Source organism: Medicago sativa, chromosome 5 (assembly GCF_051527215.1).
Source record: "Medicago sativa cultivar Bolivia chromosome 5, Bolivia_mono, whole genome shotgun sequence".
Taxonomy (NCBI): Eukaryota; Viridiplantae; Streptophyta; class Magnoliopsida; order Fabales; family Fabaceae; genus Medicago; species Medicago sativa.
This window is the reverse complement of record NC_140753.1, coordinates 25,712,398-25,729,287: the sequence shown is the minus strand read 5'-3', so window position 1 is coordinate 25,729,287 and position 16,890 is coordinate 25,712,398. Positions and strand designations below refer to the sequence as shown.

Below are 16,890 nucleotides of genomic sequence, written 5' to 3'. Positions count from 1 at the left end.
AGGATTTTTGTATTCAAGTTCATATATAAGAAATCCTAAAGAAATTGTTCATATGTTCAGTTTACACTATCATTCCTAAATCAAGTGTAAGAACGAATTGATTTGTTTACTTAGTAAACATTCAGAAAGTATATTGCCTGCGTGCTTGAGCATATATGTCTATTGATGAAATCTTGAGCATTTAGGAAGTCTCAATCAGTTGTAATTGAACAAGGGAGGTCTCTTGGAGTTGTCCTTGAGCAAAGAAGTTTTTAAGTAGTGACCTAGAGCAAGGAAGTCTCGAGCAGTTGTGCTTGAGCAGGGAAGTGTCTTGGAAGGGTCTTAGAGCAATTTGTAATCTTGTGTGATTATAGTGAAATTTCTTGGAAGTAAAAAGGGACTGAACTACTCCTATGTTGTGGGAGGAACATGTATAAAATTCCTATGTGTCTGTTTTCTATCTCTCGTTGTCTCTTTATTTTTGTGTTCTGTACTTATTCGCTGCACTCAAACTCTGAGTTAGAATTTATATACCTCAGATTCTGACAAGTTTATAAACACCAAGAAAAAGAAACCACACAAAGCCAACACAATTCACCTCCCCTGTGTTTTTCTCACCTCCACGACCCATTTTTTTCACTTTAAACAATTGATTTTTTAATCATAAGACTACTTAAAAAAAAATCTATGCTTGGTCAGTTGGTGCAACTTGTGCATGTGACTTGAACCAAATGTTTGTTGTAACGCCTCCGTTTGGTAGGCATGTAACACTCGAGGCTGATGAGGGCGGGGAGTGGTTCGGCTGGCAGCTTCTAGGCAAAAGCCGAATCACATCGAAATGAGATGGATCATGAAGTCGTGCAGGTATGAGACTGCATGGTTGGAGGAAGACTTATAAGAATTGTTTGGTAATACCTATATCAACAAGATGCATCTTCTTTTCGGTAGCCCAAATCATAAGAACTCCACAAATAAGCGTGCTTGACTTTGAGAAATTTTGAGATGGGCGAACCTTCTGGAAAGTTTCTCGAAAAGCATGTGAATGAAGACAAAACACGTTAAAAAAAACCCGTGTTAGTTTGTGGGGTAAGTCAACAATCCTGATATGGGATATTACATTTGCCACCTCATATATAAGTAAGTATATTTTCTAAAGAGAAATTCTTGTATGGTCTTGCCCTTAAGGCTTGTGGGCTAACCCATGATTTACTATGGAATAAGAGGGAAGAAAACTGCCTTCTTATTTTAACAGATCGTGCTGTATTTTCACCATAAAACCTATTTAATTTATTTTATTTTATAAATTAATTAATAGAAATTATTTGATTGGATGGGCTCAAGGATGATGTGTTAAGGGCAAGACCATGCAAGAATTTCTCCGAAACCGTGTTTTTTGTAAAGTATACTTCCGAAACAAATTTGACAAAAGAATCTCTTATTTTTATGCCTAGTAATCCTGAACATAACACCATATTTTATGTGGTTTCAAATCAATATGTGGGATGAAAATGACCCTTTAATCAATGTGAATGGTACCAGCCACTAAAGATAGATTCATACGCTCTCAAATTTGTCCTAATAGCTTCAACATTCCATTTTACAGCTTGCTACTTCAAAGAATCATATTCATTTTAAACAAAATGTCACAATCCTACTATTCCTTTCTACACTATATATATCCCAACCAATTTCCAATCATCCCAACAAATTAACAAACATCATACATACTCTACAAATTTATTTCTCATTCATACACCTAAATCATTTTTTGGTTCATCATTCAAAAATCTAACATGAGTTCCAACTTGTATAATTTTGTGTATGTTGATAGATCAACAGAATCATCCCATGTCCTTGCATTCCATTCCACTGCTAAATGGAATGCTCATTTTGAAGCTTTCAAAGAAACTAATAAACTGGTATGTTTGCGTAGCTAAAATCTTAACTAGCTATACAATCTTAGTATATAAAATTTAGTTTTCTTATGTAGTATTTTTCTTTGGTATAGATGGTTATTGATTTCACAGCTAAATGGTGTGGACCTTGCAAAGTTATGGATCCAGTTATGAAAGATTTTGCTGCAAAATACACTGATGTTGAGTTCATTAAGCTTGATGTTGATGAGTTATTGGTATGTTACAGATTATCCTTCACTTTAACTAGTTTGTTATTTATGTAAAACCAACTTTATGCCAGGTTTAATTACTCAGTTGGTTTCTAAACTATTTGAATTTTTTTGAACCTATTATAAATGCTATTATTTTTTAGAAACATGTTTTCAACACTTGAGAACTGATTTGTTTTTTCCACAATATAAATGGCAACAGGGAGTTTCTCAAACATTCCAGGTGCATTCATTGCCAACTTTTCTACTCATTAAGAAAGGCAAAGTTGTTGATAAAGTGGTGGGAGTAAGAAAGGAGCAACTACAAAGGATGATTGAAAAGCAAAGAAACTAAGTGTATGATCATGCAGTGTAGCAAAAAGACAGTTTTTGCAGCTCATTCTTCTTTGATTACAAGGGAACAATCTACAAGATCAGAATGCAATAAGTTTGTGTCATCATTTTCACTCAAAAAATAGAAAATATAGGTGTCATTCTTTTATCATTAAAGAGGATTCAATGTAATATGTCATATCTGTAATGTTTTTGTTACATAGAAGAGTATTCATGAACTACAATCAATAAACTAATATAATTGGATTCTTCAATGTTGTTTGACTCTGCTTATCATCAAAATACTCAGCAAACTTAGGCAAATTAATTCTCAAAGTATTAGCCAAAGATAAAGGTTTATAAAATTATGCAACAAAAAAAAATGGAATGGTAAATGGCGGTACAAAAAGTAATGGAAACTATATACCGTCATATATAAGTTAATTTCATTTTTTGATATAAGCTACATTTGATGCTGCAGATAAGAATAAAATTTAGACTAACGGAGTTGCATATATTAAGTAATTTACAGTTCTGCTAAACTACAACGCTGTAGCACTGTAATAGACTGCAATACTAGAGTAACAAAAAAAATTTGATTAGCCAAATTATAGGTTTAGTAATCAGCATGATAATCAAAATCCTTCTTACATCATATTTTTGTTGTGAGCTCAAACTTGTTGGATACATAACATCAAAGCTTCTTCTAAGATTTCCTTTCTTGCTTGGTTCCACCCAGTGGCGGAGCCAGGACCCGAGTCCAGGGTGTGCAAATTTTTTTTAGCTAAAATTAATAATTATATTTAAATATCAAAACATAAAAATTTAAATTCCAATGTAGATTAGATTTTTTTTTTTTTGGTAGAAGAGATTAGATTATTATTATCATTATTCATTATATCATTATTGTAAGAGTTAACTTAAAATCAGGTTCAGAAATCAGGAGCAACGTGCCACGATCAGAAGCAACGTGCCACGATGGAGAGCAACGTGCCACGATGGGTTGAAAGCAGATCCTGATGCAAGCACTGGAAAAATCGTGCCACGATGGAATCGTAACGTGGCACGATGGTACGCTGAAGGAAATAAAGAAAACGTATTTTCAGTGCAGATTTGTTCCAAATTTTAAGCAAAACTTTTACTATAAATATAGGCCTTGTATCAGACTATTTTAAGAGAGATAGAGGGGCTGAAACAAGGGTTTAGAAAGGCAACAACAAAACTAGGGTTTGTGGGTTGATTCACCTTGGAAAACACTATTAGGATTGAGTCTCTTGGTTACGGGAAGAGGCTGGGATTTGGGTAGAATTAGGCGGGAGACGTATTCTTGTAATCCATCTCTTTGTAACGCTACTCATCATATAGTGGAACGGAGGGCTGCTCTCTCCCCCAGACTAGGTCAATTTGGACCGAACTGGGCCAACAAATTCTTTGTGTTCTCTCTTCCTTTTCTTTCGCTGTTGTTTTCTACTTTTGGCTTGTGTTAATTGTTCCATACACTTTGATTTTGGTTGCTTAATTATCTCTTGCTCCACACATCAAGTTGTTATTGGTGTGAGTTTTCTCATCGAATCCTCAACAATTGGCGCCCACCGTGGGGCAAGGGTCAAAGGAGAATCATGTACCATGGGTTCGAAGTGGGATATTGAGAAGTTTACCGGAGATAACGATTTTGGGTTATGGAAGGTAAAGATGGAAGCGGTGTTGATACAACAAAAGTGTGAGAAAGCTTTGAAGGGTGAAGGTTCGTTACCGGTCACCATGACACGAGCGGAGAAGACCGAGATGGTGGACAAGGCCAGGAGTGCCATTGTCTTGTGCCTCGGAGATAAAGTCTTGAGAGAAGTAGCAAAGGAACCAACCGCGGCATCGATGTGGGCAAAGTTGGAATCTTTGTATATGATAAAGTCTTTGGCTCATAGACAATTCCTAAAGCAACAACTCTACTCATTCAAGATGGTGGAGTCAAAGGCCATCATGGAGCAACTTACGGAGTTCAACAAAATCCTTGATGACTTGGAGAATATTGAAGTGAATCTTGAGGATGAAGATAAAGCTATACTCTTGTTGTGTGCTCTACCTAGATCTTTTGAATCGTTTAAAGATACCATGCTCTATGGAAAAGAAGGCACTGTTACCTTGGAAGAAGTTCAAGCAGCTTTGAGAACCAAGGAGTTGACTAAGTCGAAGGACTTGAGAGTTGATGAAAACGGGGAAGGCCTAAGTGTTTCAAGAGGGAATGGTGGAGGTAGAGGTAACCGGGGAAAGAGTAGTAACAAGACAAAGTTTAAATGCTTTAAGTGTAACAAGATGGGTCACTTCAAGAAGGATTGTCCGGAGATTAATGGTAATTCCGTACAAATTGTCTCTGAGGGTTATGAGGATGCAGGTGCTTTGATGGTGTGCTGTTTGGAGGATGAAGGTGATGTTTCTCACCTTGGGGGTGATGCCTGGTAGAGCGGTGGTCGTCTGGAGAGACGTTAAACACTCAACATCAGCCTGGAGAGGCGGTGGTAAGAATACTCATGATCTACCGGTTGAGGTGGAGGTTCAAGGTTGAAGACATAGTGGGATGTACTCATTTGCTAGTTAAGAGGTTGGAAGCTCAGCTTTAGGTGGAGTTGAACACGCCGGGAATGGTACGACTATGGAGGACCTTGGGTGCTATGCTCTAGTGGTGAGCAAGGGATTTCTTCATGAAGACGGAAGGCATTCCGGAGGTTGAAGAATGTATAGCACGGCTTGTGGAATTACCCTAAAAGTCCAAGGGTGATTGGATGCAAGGTGATCTTCAAGGAAGCGGGAGATGTCTCGTATTGAAGAGGTATGGTGTAGTCTTGTAGAACTACCTGAAATTCCTAGTGTAGTTTGGATACAAGGATCTTCAAAAGGGCGGAAGGCATTCCTATGATTGAAGAAGTTAGGGTGTAAACTTGTGGAGCTACTTGGTGTAGTGGGAACAAGGGAAAAAGCAGCAAGGTGGTTGATGGTTTGGTATCATCACTGATTTGAAGTCAAGGTGGAGAATTGTAAGAGTTAACTTAAAATCAGGTTCAGAAATCAGGAGCAACGTGCCACGATCAGAAGCAACGTGCCACGATGGAGAGCAATGTGCCACGATGGGTTGAAAGCAAATCCTGATGCAAGCACTGGAAAAATCGTGCCACGATGGAATCGTAACGTGGCACGATGGTACGCTGAAGGAAATAAAGAAAACGTATTTTCAGTGCAGATTTGTTCCAAATTTTAAGCAAAACTTTTACTATAAATATAGGCCTTGTATCAGACTATTTTAAGAGAAATAGAGGGGCTGAAACAAGGGTTTAGAAAGGCAACAACAAAACTAGGGTTTGTATAGAGTTTGTCTCTTGGCAACAAAACTAGGGTTTGTGGGTTGATTCACCTTGGGAAACACTATTAGGATTGAGTCTCTTGGTTATGGGAAGAGGCTGGGATTTGGGTAGAATTAGGCGGGAGACTTATTCTTGTAATCCATCTCTTTGTAACGCTACTCATCATATAGTGGAACGGAGGGCTGCTCTCTCCCCCAGACTAGGTCAATTTGGACCGAACTGGGTCAGCAAATTCTTTGTGTTCTCTCTTCCTTTTCTTTCGCTGTTGTTTTCTACTTTTGGCTTGTGTTAATTGTTCCATACACTTTGATTTTGGTTGCTTAATTATCTCTTGTTCCACACATCAAGTTGTTATTGGTGCGAGTTTTCTCATCGAATCCTCAACAATTATTATTACTATTTTTGTGAGTACTTTACACAAAATTCACTCAAGCGTAGTTGGTAGTATGAGTCAGAGTATAGTTTCATTCCAAGCTGCTCAATTTTTGCAACTCAAATATGAACACTTCAAGTATCAATTACGTGATAAAAGATTCTGGTTACTCAAATTAAATAAATAAAGAAACAAAATCGAAAAGATATACACCGTCACTAAAAAAAAACTAGTAAATAAAAAGACTCAAATCACAGAAAGTCACAAAAAGTAAATTGAAGAATTGCCCTGCAACAGAAAATAGTCAAAAATATTCTGCTATGGAAGGAAGATGGTTCAGCAGTCAGTCTACAGGTGCAGAATTAAGTATTTAGGGTGTGCAGATACAGTTTATAATAGGATTATGGGTGTATTTTCTACAAACTCAGGGTGTGCAGGTGCACATCCTCACTTGTACATAGCTCTGCCAGTGGTTCCACCCTATGCGTTTCTAATGCGCCATATTTTTTTCTCAAAATACTCTCTGTTGGGATTTTGTAATCTGAACGACATTTAGGTTTCTAAAATCCTAACGCTGCCTATATAAAACTCGAAATCAGAAATCTTCCTCATTTCAAAAGTTTCATAAATTTGCCCTAAAACGTCTCTCTCACACCCAAAATCCGAAACTCCCTCGTTGGGTGATTCTTGAAGGTTTTTTGCTCAAAATCATCACCTTTCAAGTCTCTTAAAACATCAAACACATGGTGAGGTCTCAGCCCCTCAATTTATCGTTGTTGGTTTCGTGCTTTTTTTCTTCTAATTTACTGATCCTGTTCGGATTCGACAATCCGAACTAGGTTGTTCCTTGTTCGGATTTTAAAATACGAAGTGTATCAGTTTGTGTTGCTTTTGCCAATTTTGTGGATTTTTGTTAATTGTGTATGTGTGTGATTTTGCATGTTTCAAATATGGAGCACATTAGAAACGAAAGACTTACCATGCATGCTTCTATTAGGCGAGAGCGGATGGCGAGGAATGAAGCCGAAGGGAAAGCAGTAAAGCGTGATGGTAGGGGCAGGGGACGTTGTGTTGATGGCTCTGGACCATCTAAGATGAACGAGCCTGAGCCCCAACCTGAGCAGTACCATATGGAGAAGGAGGAGGTAGAGGTTGAGAACGCGGATGATGATGAGAAACTGCAAGAGGAGGTGGAGCCACGGCCGGTGGATGTCCCACATGAGTTGTTTATGCTCACCATTCACCATGTTCATGTGGCCAGGAGCATGATGATGGAGTAGTAAGATTCTATAACTTTAATCTTTTTGTGTAATATTTTTTATGTAAAGAATGCTATGTTTATTTGTAATTAATGTAAACTGATGTTAACGTTTTGGTTTTAATTTTTGTAGTGGCGTACCAATTTAAAGTGCGTGAACAACGGAAAAATATTGCAAGCTATACATGAAAATGAAAATTTGGCTAGGATGCAATATAGATGGTTCATAGATGCCTTAAGAGCCACTGGTCTTCAATGACTACAGAATGTCACTTATTTTGTTCTTAACCATGACCTGCTATCTGATTTTGTTGAGAGATGACATAAGGAAACTTCTAGCTTCCATCTTTCGATAAGGGAGATGATAGTGACACTTGATGATGTGTCATGTCTTCTGCAGCTCCCATTGAAGGCACACTTCTAGACCACAATCCTTTTTACAGGTCTGATGCAGTTGATTTGATGGTGGAGCTGTTGGAGGATGATGTGGTTGAGGCTGAGTACCAGGTGAAAAAGACAAATGATGCTCATGCACGTTTTTGTTGGTTGGGGGAGAATTTTAAGAAGCGTCTTTAGGAGACAGCTAAAGCTCAAGAAGATGGTGATGTTGATGAGATGCGACTGAAGAGGGATTAGGTTGTTCGCATCTATCTGCTCTACTTGGCTGGTGTCACACTCTTCACTGACAAGAGCATGACATATGTGGATGTGACATACCTAAAATTCTTCAGAGACCTGGAGTTGGTTTCCGATTATGAATGGGGAGCGACTGCACTTGCTCACATGTACATAAAGCTTAACAATGCAACCCATTTTAAGACTAGACACATGGCCAGAGGCTTGGCCTTGTTACAAGTATAAATAATAATGAATTGCCTAATTATTTACATGTATGTTCATGACCACCGTGACATGATGTTGTTACACTCATACTTATATGTTGTTGACTTTGTAGGCTTGGATATTTTAGCACTTTCATGGAGGCGGGGCCAGAGATTATTTAGGTGGATACAAGAAGGATCGGCACCCATGTGCCATGATGTTTGTTCCCCTGAAGGGTCATGCTGTCGCGGATCCTACAAGATCATATCTAGATCAGATGGATATGAGATTTGTTGTCATGACCCCGTACGGCAAGACCGCCGTCAGACAATCCGTTCGAGCGAATCAATTTTCACTCTAGATGGCCCAAATACAGACCTCGCATGGTCCGATATCTGCTGAACTAGGGGTTACCCCAACTTAGTTATGTCCAAACCACCCTCGGGCAGCAAATTAGTCAACGATACATGCAGTGTCTATATTATGTGCTGACAATGCATAATTTTTACATGTTTGCTATGAATGGTGTAGAGACGGCTGCTAGATACATGAGATAATTTTTTGTCATTTCATATCTAGTCATCATATCTACACCAACAAATGCTCATATCCCGAGGCCACCTGAGCAGGAGGCCCTTGATGAGATTGATGCCAAGGAGCAAGGAGACCATTAGTGGCTAGACATGAATGGGCGATTAGGGTGCTTCAAAGATCATGTCTTAGTCATCATGACCAGTGGTTTGGTGCAGCAAGGGAGTGCACCTTTGGAGATTTTGGAAGCAATTCTGCAAGAGGTTCAAGGAGGGCGGACTTATTGTCGTAGACGTGTCTGGAGTAGTAAGGGTGCTAAGGCTACCCAATAGTTTTATGTTGTTAATGTAACATTTAAACAATTGATGTTTTTAATTTGTGTTTGAATATTTTGATGTAACGTATGGATGTTGGTGCTACTTTGTACAACCTGTTTTTAATTTGTGTTATTTCATATCGTTTACCTTAAAGTATTAGCTTATAATTTGATTATTCGCATGTTTAAATCAATTTGGATTTATCGTTTTGTGAAAACAAAGGTATTAACCAAAAAACACTAGTTTTGTTTCTGTGCTAACACAGTTCAGATTTTATAATCCAAACTGTATCAAATGTTCAGTTTTTAGCATTCAAAATGTGTGTATTTTTACATTACAATTTGCCTCTAACATGGTCTTCTAGGGGGTTTGAAATTTTTCGGTTTATATATTCCGAAGTATTGTAAAAGTTTCGGATTCTACTTTTCGAACTGTATATTTACGAGCTCTGGTCAAGCATCAGCATAGTTCTATGATGGCCTTCAATTTTTACACAATTAGACTTCTTGAAGCCGAACATTGTTCGGATTGGTTCGGGTTGTAGAATCCGAACAAAGGGTAATTCGAGGAAAAATTAGGACGTGCGAGAAACGGCTAGGGTGAGAAAAGTAATAGTAAAAAATAGGTCTAATTGATACAAGTTGATGAGGAGCCTAACATGGGGGATGATTTTTTTAAATTTTTTTTTTTTGGTTAAGTAGTTTAATGTTTAGAATTTCACATTTTAAGAAGATGAACAAGTAAAGAAACTAGGGTTCAAACGTTGACCTTGAATATTACAACACACAAATTCCTACTAACTAGGCATGGCAATGGGGCGGGGTGGGGATGGGTTTTACCTTCCCCGTCTCCATACCCGATTCTCATATACTTACCCGTTACCCTACTCATACCCAACGGGGATGAGAAATTGAATCCCATCCCCGTCTCCGACGGGTTCGGGTATCCCCGCCCCATCCCCGTCCCCGCATTGAATAATTTTTTTTAATAAAAGATAGAAGTTATTTTGCATCCCCAAGAGCTACGTTGTATTACATTATCCAACAATACGCTCACTATAACATTTGTTAGACGAAATGATTTAGTTGATTCTTTAAATATCAATGATAGTTTTATTAATATGACAATTATCAAACAAAATACCATGACATATCAACATAAAGTATTTTTTGACATTTGGGACGGGTTTGGGTATGGGTTCGGGGTGGGTACCTATATACCCGTTACCCGTCCCATACCCTTGTTTTAAAATCGGGGAAAACCCATACCCATACCCAAACCCAGTCAAAACGGGGAAAACCCGTCAAATTGGGTTTGGTTCGGGTGGGCAACCGCGGGTATGGGTTTTGTTGCCATGCCTACTACTAACTGAACTATGTTTATGAAGATAAGACATGATTTCTTTCTATTAGTTATAGCATGTTTGATATAGCGGTGAAAATGAAAGAAAAAAAACCACGTTTTTTCAGAAGCTACAAAAGTTAGCTTCTTTATTTTCACGTTTTTCTTGTCTTGGGAAGCGATATTTCATCCTAGCTTGATTTCAAAATCAAATCCAAACAGACTATTACTCTTATTCATCTAAGACAATTTAAAATTTTATTCATTTATTTTCTTGTAATAAAGAGGCTAATATGCTTGCTTAGTTGGTGCAACTTGTGTATTGGACTTGAACCATATATAAGTATACTTTCTAAAAGGCACAAAAAACCGTGTTTTTTGTAAAAGTATACTTCCAAAACAAATTTGAAGGATGACAAAAGAATCTCCCCAATTTCTTTTAGCTCTTTGCCTAGTAATCCTTAAATAACATCATATTTTATGTGGTTTCAAATCAATGTGTGGGATGAAAATGACCATTTAATCAATGTGAACGGTACTATTAGATCATGGGACCAGCCACTAATGAAATAGCTACGCTCTCAAATTTGGCCTAATAGCTTCAACATTCCATTATACAGCTTGCTACTTCAAAGAATCATATTCATTTAAACAAAATGTCACAATCCTACTATTCCTTTCTACACTATATATATCCCAACCAATTTCCAATCATCCCAACAAATTAACAAACATCATATATACTCTACAAATTTATTTCTCATTCATACACCTAAATCATTTTTTGGTTCATCATTCAAAAATCTAACATGAGTTCCAACTTGTATAATTTTGTGTATGTTGATAGATCAACAGAATCATCCCATGTCCTTACATTCCATTCCACTGCTAAATGGAATGCTCATTTTGAAGCTTTTAAAGAAACTAATAAACTGGTATGTTTGTGAAGCTAAATTCTTAACTAGCTAGAGTCTTAGAAGATAAAATTAGTTTTCTTATGCATTATTTTTCTTTGGCATAGATGGTTATTGATTTCACAGCTAAATGGTGTGGACCTTGCAAAGTTATGGATCCAGTTTTGAAAGATTTTGCTGCAAAATACACTGATGTTGAGTTCATTAAGCTTGATGTTGATGAGTTATTGGTATGTTACAAATTATCCTTCACTTTAACTAGTTTGTTATTTAATGTAAAACCAACTTTATATAAGGTTTAATTACTCGTTGGTTTCTAAACTATTTGAATTTTTTTGAACCTATTATAAATGCTATTATTTTTTAATAACATGTTTTCAACACTTGAGAACTGAATTGTTTTTTCCACAATATAAATGGCAACAGGGCGTTTCTCAAACATTCCAGGTGCATTCATTGCCAACTATTTTACTCATTAAGAAAGGAAATGTTGTTGATAAAGTGGTGGGAGTGAGAAAGGAGGAACTACAAAGGATGATTGAAAAACAAAGAAACTAAGTTTCTGATCATGCAGTGTAGCAAAAAGACAGTTTTTGCAGCACATTCTCCTTTGATTACAAGGGAACAATCTACAAGATCAGAAAGCAATAAGTTGGTGTCATCAATTTCACTCAAAGGATACAAATATAGGTGTCATTCTTTTATCATATAAGAGGATTCTATGTAATATGTCATAAAGAGGAGTATTCATGAACAACAATCAATCAATAAAATAATATATAATTGGATTCTTCAATGTTATCTACTCTACTTATCATCAAAATCTTCAACAACTTGCAATATTTTATCAGCCAAACAAACTTAGTTCTGTTATTTTTTTTTAGTTCTGTTTTGTCTTACAAGAAACAAGAGAAAAATAATTCTCAATGTATCAGCCAAAGAAAAGGTTTATAAAATTAAATGAAAAAAATGGAATGGTAAATGACTACTCCAAAATTCATGGAGACAAAACATGGCAAGTTCTAACTTACAAGGAAATACCTTCATATAAATTAATTTCAATTTTTCAACTAGGCACATATAAAAAAATATCAGTTTCTTCTAGAACAGCAGAATGATTAACACTGGTTTCAAAAGCTACATATCATGCTCCAGATAAGAATAAAATTTAGACTATACCATCTCTGATATATGTTATGTACAAATTTCAGATCAACTAGTGGAGTTGCATATATTAAGTAATTTACAGTTCTGGTAAACTACAATGCTATAGCACTGCAATACTAGATTAACAAAATGCTAAGAAAAAAAAAAAACATTAGATTAGCCAAATTATAGGTTTAGTAATCAGCAGGATCATTCAAAATCCTTCTTACATCATATTTTTGTTGTGAGGTCAAACTTGGTGGATACATAACATTAAACTTTATTCTAAGATTTCCTCTCTTGCTTGGATCCTTTGAAAGTGGCATACCTTCATCAGCGACGACCTTTTCATATCCCGGTGTCACAATATCATCCAATTTAACTGTGATATGTCTACCATCCAAGGTTGTGATGTTGAGAGTCTTACCAACAAGAGCTTCCAGAAGTGATATCTTTTCGGTCATTATTAAATCTTTTCCGTCCCTCTTGAATATAGGATGTGGTCTCTCATTCACCACAAAAATTACATCAGATGGTCCAGATCCTGGAAGATAGTTTCCTTTCCCAGGAAAAGTGACTTTTGTACCCTTCTTCCAACCAGGTTGAATATGTATCTTCAAGATTTCTTCTTCACACTTCAACTTCCTGTAAAACCAATTTAGAAAAGAAAACTCCTTGTTAAACCAACTTATGTATCCAAGCAAAGTGAGAAGGAAGGGGGAAGTAATGAACATATTGTAGTCTTAATTTTATGTTTATGCAATTTTATTTCAATTGGCTTAGTGTAACAGTAAATAGGTAAGCAAAATATTCAACCAAACCACTCAATCATATGTTACACAGAAAGTAGCACCGACACTTCAGACTAAACGCCTATCAGTTTCTTACACCAACACATGTGGTTACATTCAATCACTTTCATTTTCTCAAATTATCATCAGTGATTACATCTCGAATACTAAAGAAAGGAGTGGCTGGACAGGCAACCAAAGGATGAGGGGCAGGCAGGTATAAGAAGGACTAAATAAAGTAAGATTAACCAAAATATACATAATACAGATAAATGTAAATGCATGAACTTGCCAAAAAAGTTTACAATTGAAATAGAAAACAGCCAAAATAGCAGAATATAGCAGCCAAAAATAGCATAATAACAGCAGCAGCAACAATACTATCGAAGACAATGTGACAAAATGACAGCACAGGCAACATCATGGTATCAAACTAGCACCAAGTAAACCATCCAAAATTCATATGTAGAATAAGACACAATACTTTCTTTTGCAGAATTCAAAATTAGAGTCGGATTTTCATTTGATACAGTGATATGTAACACAAATGGTGCGCATTAGTATTAGGAGTTAGGGGTGCTTTTCGAATAAATGACCTAATTAAGTGTTAAGTATCAAATATTTATTATAAAGTTTTTCTAATTTCTATCATCGAGTATAAGCTATTTGTTAAGAAACAAATACTTGTATAAACTGTAAGTTGTTTCAATAGGCTATCAGAGTGTTTATGAAAGAGTCATAGTTTTTTTTTCATAAACTCTCCCAAACATTTGCACAAGTGTTTATAGCATAAGATAAGCCTATATAAGCTTTTCCAAACCCACCTGTTTTCAAAACTAGTAAAAAACATTTCATTTTCAATTTCAATGCTCTCTGAAAAACTTTCCTAATAGCCAACATAAACAAACATGCAATGATATTAACAAAAGTTATATAATCCAATTTTCTTATACATGCAACCTAAAAATCATCAAATCAAGTACTAAAAATCACGGTTTTAAATAAAGGTCAGCAATCACAATCTTGATCACAACATAACGGTTTTTTATATTGCCAAAACCACAATTGAAGCCATATTGGCTTCATTTGACCGCGATTCTCAGCAATATCACAGGCCGCGGCACAACCACTAAATAAAACACTAATAACAAATTAATTAGATTGATCCCTCGGATTAGTCGGTTCTTATATAGTACCGAATTTCAAAACAAAAACACAAAAAACAAAAATTAAGGAGAAAGAGGATTACCCAAACTCATCAGGAACATTCCTTACAACTTTCACCTTCCTTTTGCAACCCTTATAAAGCTCCTCAAGGCTACATACCAAATCACTCTCAACAACTCCAACACTTTCATCAACCTCCATATTACTCCCACAACCATTTTCCAAATTCACAGGATATTGACCATTGCGATCATAGATCTGACGCTTCTTAGGATCACTAAGAACTTCATAAGCCTCAGAAATTCTCTTAAAATTTGCCTCAAACTCTTGTTTCCTTGAAGGGTTCCTTGAAGGGTATTGGTTAATCTTATCTGGGTGCCATTTCATAACTAAATTGTTATATGAATTATTCAAATCTTCTAGGGTTGCATCACGCTTAACCTTTAGTGTTTTGTAGTAATCGTGATTACCCATTTGAGAAAAGTTGATGAATTTGATGAAATTGAAGTTTTTGGTGAAAAAAATTACTGTTTTGAATTATGGGTTGTTGAGATTTTTGAGTCAAAGGAGGAGTGAATTTTGGTGAATAGTAATTTGGTGTGATGAGAGAAAGGAACTGGATTTAACGTGAAAAGTCAGAATTATCGGTAAATAAGAGATTATTGTGGAGATAATCACCGAAACAGAGTGATGATTAGAATCAATCAAATCTTTTTTAAGGGAAATATTATGGAAATAAATTAGAGTAATTATTTTGTAAAAAAATTAGAATAAATATTTTTGATTTTTTTTTTTGACAAAATAAATATTTTTGAAAAAGACTAAACTAAGAGCTACTTTATTTTTTTTTTAAAAAAAAAAAACTTTTTAAGTTCTAAAAATACAAATTTTGTCGTTAAGAATCTTAAACTGCATTGTAAAAAAAAAAATTATTAAAACATCTGTGTTAATATTATTTATTTTATATGCTCTTAGATTACTTAAACTTTTAAAAGAGAATAGTGCTGGAGGTTGAAGGAGGAAAAATTTCGTTTGTGGTATAGAGTCTTAGTTGCGAGGTATGGTGAAAAATAAGGGTGGATATGGTTTGGTTTTTGGAAAAAATCGAACCGAACCAAATCATTTCAACGGTTCAAAAAACTTAACTGAACCTTTGAGGTTTGCTAAGAATCAAACCAAATCAAATTTATAGTTCTATTAACCATTTTATTGCTGAAGCTTTGAGGTTTGCTAAGAACCAGACCAAACCAAATTTATAGTTCTATTAACCATTTTATTGCATATGAACCGAAACAAACAGAACATAAATCACTATTTTTTTTTTGAAGAAATAAATCACTATTTTGAAAATTGATTTTTTTTATCCTTCTGCAAACCGAATTGTTTTTTTTTTCTTCCTTTTTCATGAATTGGAATTGTGGTATAGTACAAGTGTTAAAAAAAATTTATCCTCTAGAAAAAATGTATTAAGGCTTTTTATTAGTTACATTTTTCATGAATTAAGAATTCAATCACAAAAGGATAAGAAAAATCATTTTTTGAGAAAGAAGACTTTAATTATGATTGGTGGGTGGTTTCTCTAAATAAATATCTTTCTACTTGATTTGGGTCTCGTATGTTTGGATTGTTTAATGCGACTTGAATGCTATAATTTTTCAACAAAACGAAGACTTTATTCACGAGAAAATTAAGCTCCAATCCTACAAGTGTCAAAAGGCAAATCGTCCTAATTTTACTTTTGATTATTGTATTTAGTTGCTTAATCCCCTTATATGTTTAGGAGTGCTTTAGTTTTAGTTTTAGTTTTCATTTTATATTATTTAGGGTACCTCTTCTGTGGCTTAACGCTTTGAATTTTTATGGTTTGCTGATGTAACAGTTAATTTTTATGGTTAAGAATTTTTGTTGATTAAACCTATATTTTTAAAAGATCCTGCCTTGTTAAGATATGTTACGATAAATTTATGGTTTTTTTTAGCAAACATGAGGATGAGGAATAAAATTATATCTAGTTGTTGCGAATCCGCAAGCGTACAGTTTTATCTAGTAGTAAAAGAATATTGTTCCATAAAGAGTTAAAGTAATTACCAATTTTATTTTTAATGATGATTAGCTGAAAAATTAGGTTTAAAAGTTCAATAGTTTCTTGGTTTTAAATTCATATTTTATAAAGAAGTCTTAGGATTGTGGTTAGATCTTAATGATAAATACTAAACAAAACCAAGTCTCTGTCTATATCTTATGTTAAATTCATTTCTAAAGACAAGATTCTCTTTTCGTGTTTCCTATCATAATACATCAATGTATCTCAATGATAATCAAACATATTCTCATGGTTCATTATTAGCGGCGAAGCTAGCAAATATTTTACGAGGGGGCCAAATTTAAGGAAAAAATATTTATTTTTGAGGAAAAAAATAAAATATTTTTAAAATCAACATATTAAATTTAAAGAGAAATT

General features: G+C 35.2%; 3 protein-coding genes across 3 annotated transcripts; 2 read left to right on the top strand and 1 right to left on the bottom strand.

Annotated features, from left to right (window-relative positions):
• The first annotated feature begins 1,673 nt into the window (after nt 1-1,673).
• Nucleotides 1,674-2,691, top strand: LOC146921334 (thioredoxin H2-like). The gene is made up of 3 exons (XM_085714757.1): nt 1,674-1,898; nt 1,988-2,110; nt 2,307-2,691. The coding sequence occupies exons 1-3, from the start codon at nt 1,773-1,775 to the stop codon at nt 2,436-2,438; spliced, it is 381 nt and encodes a 126-aa protein (XP_085570883.1). The 5' UTR covers nt 1,674-1,772; the 3' UTR covers nt 2,439-2,691.
• Nucleotides 2,692-11,118: 8,427 nt separating this feature from the next.
• Nucleotides 11,119-12,121, top strand: LOC146921333 (thioredoxin H2-like). Its single transcript, XM_085714756.1, has 3 exons — nt 11,119-11,346; nt 11,433-11,555; nt 11,752-12,121. Exons 1-3 carry the CDS (start codon nt 11,221-11,223, stop codon nt 11,881-11,883), a joined length of 381 nt encoding a protein of 126 aa, XP_085570882.1. The 5' UTR covers nt 11,119-11,220; the 3' UTR covers nt 11,884-12,121.
• Nucleotides 12,122-12,453: 332 nt separating this feature from the next.
• LOC146921332 (uncharacterized) lies at nt 12,454-15,185 on the bottom strand. The gene is made up of 2 exons (XM_085714755.1): nt 14,512-15,185; nt 12,454-13,116 (listed from the first exon to the last, which is right to left on the bottom strand). The coding sequence occupies exons 1-2, from the start codon at nt 14,901-14,903 to the stop codon at nt 12,666-12,668; spliced, it is 843 nt and encodes a 280-aa protein (XP_085570881.1). The 5' UTR covers nt 14,904-15,185; the 3' UTR covers nt 12,454-12,665.
• Nucleotides 15,186-16,890: the final 1,705 nt, after the last annotated feature.

What these genes read in the sequence shown, in the direction of transcription:
- LOC146921333 (XM_085714756.1), top strand. Translation starts at nt 11,221, where the DNA reads ATGAGTTCCAACTTGTATAATTTTGTGTATGTTGATAGATCAACAGAA. An exon ending in TTAAAGAAACTAATAAACTG is followed by an intron (nt 11,347 to 11,432) that starts GTATGTTTGTGA and finishes TCTTTGGCATAG; the next exon opens with ATGGTTATTGATTTCACAGC. An exon ending in TTGATGTTGATGAGTTATTG is followed by an intron (nt 11,556 to 11,751) that starts GTATGTTACAAA and finishes AAATGGCAACAG; the next exon opens with GGCGTTTCTCAAACATTCCA.
- LOC146921332 (XM_085714755.1), bottom strand. Translation starts at nt 14,903, where the DNA reads ATGGGTAATCACGATTACTACAAAACACTAAAGGTTAAGCGTGATGCA. An exon ending in AATGTTCCTGATGAGTTTGG is followed by an intron (nt 13,117 to 14,511) that starts GTAATCCTCTTT and finishes TTGGTTTTACAG; the next exon opens with GAAGTTGAAGTGTGAAGAAG.
- LOC146921334 (XM_085714757.1), top strand. Translation starts at nt 1,773, where the DNA reads ATGAGTTCCAACTTGTATAATTTTGTGTATGTTGATAGATCAACAGAA. An exon ending in TCAAAGAAACTAATAAACTG is followed by an intron (nt 1,899 to 1,987) that starts GTATGTTTGCGT and finishes TCTTTGGTATAG; the next exon opens with ATGGTTATTGATTTCACAGC. An exon ending in TTGATGTTGATGAGTTATTG is followed by an intron (nt 2,111 to 2,306) that starts GTATGTTACAGA and finishes AAATGGCAACAG; the next exon opens with GGAGTTTCTCAAACATTCCA.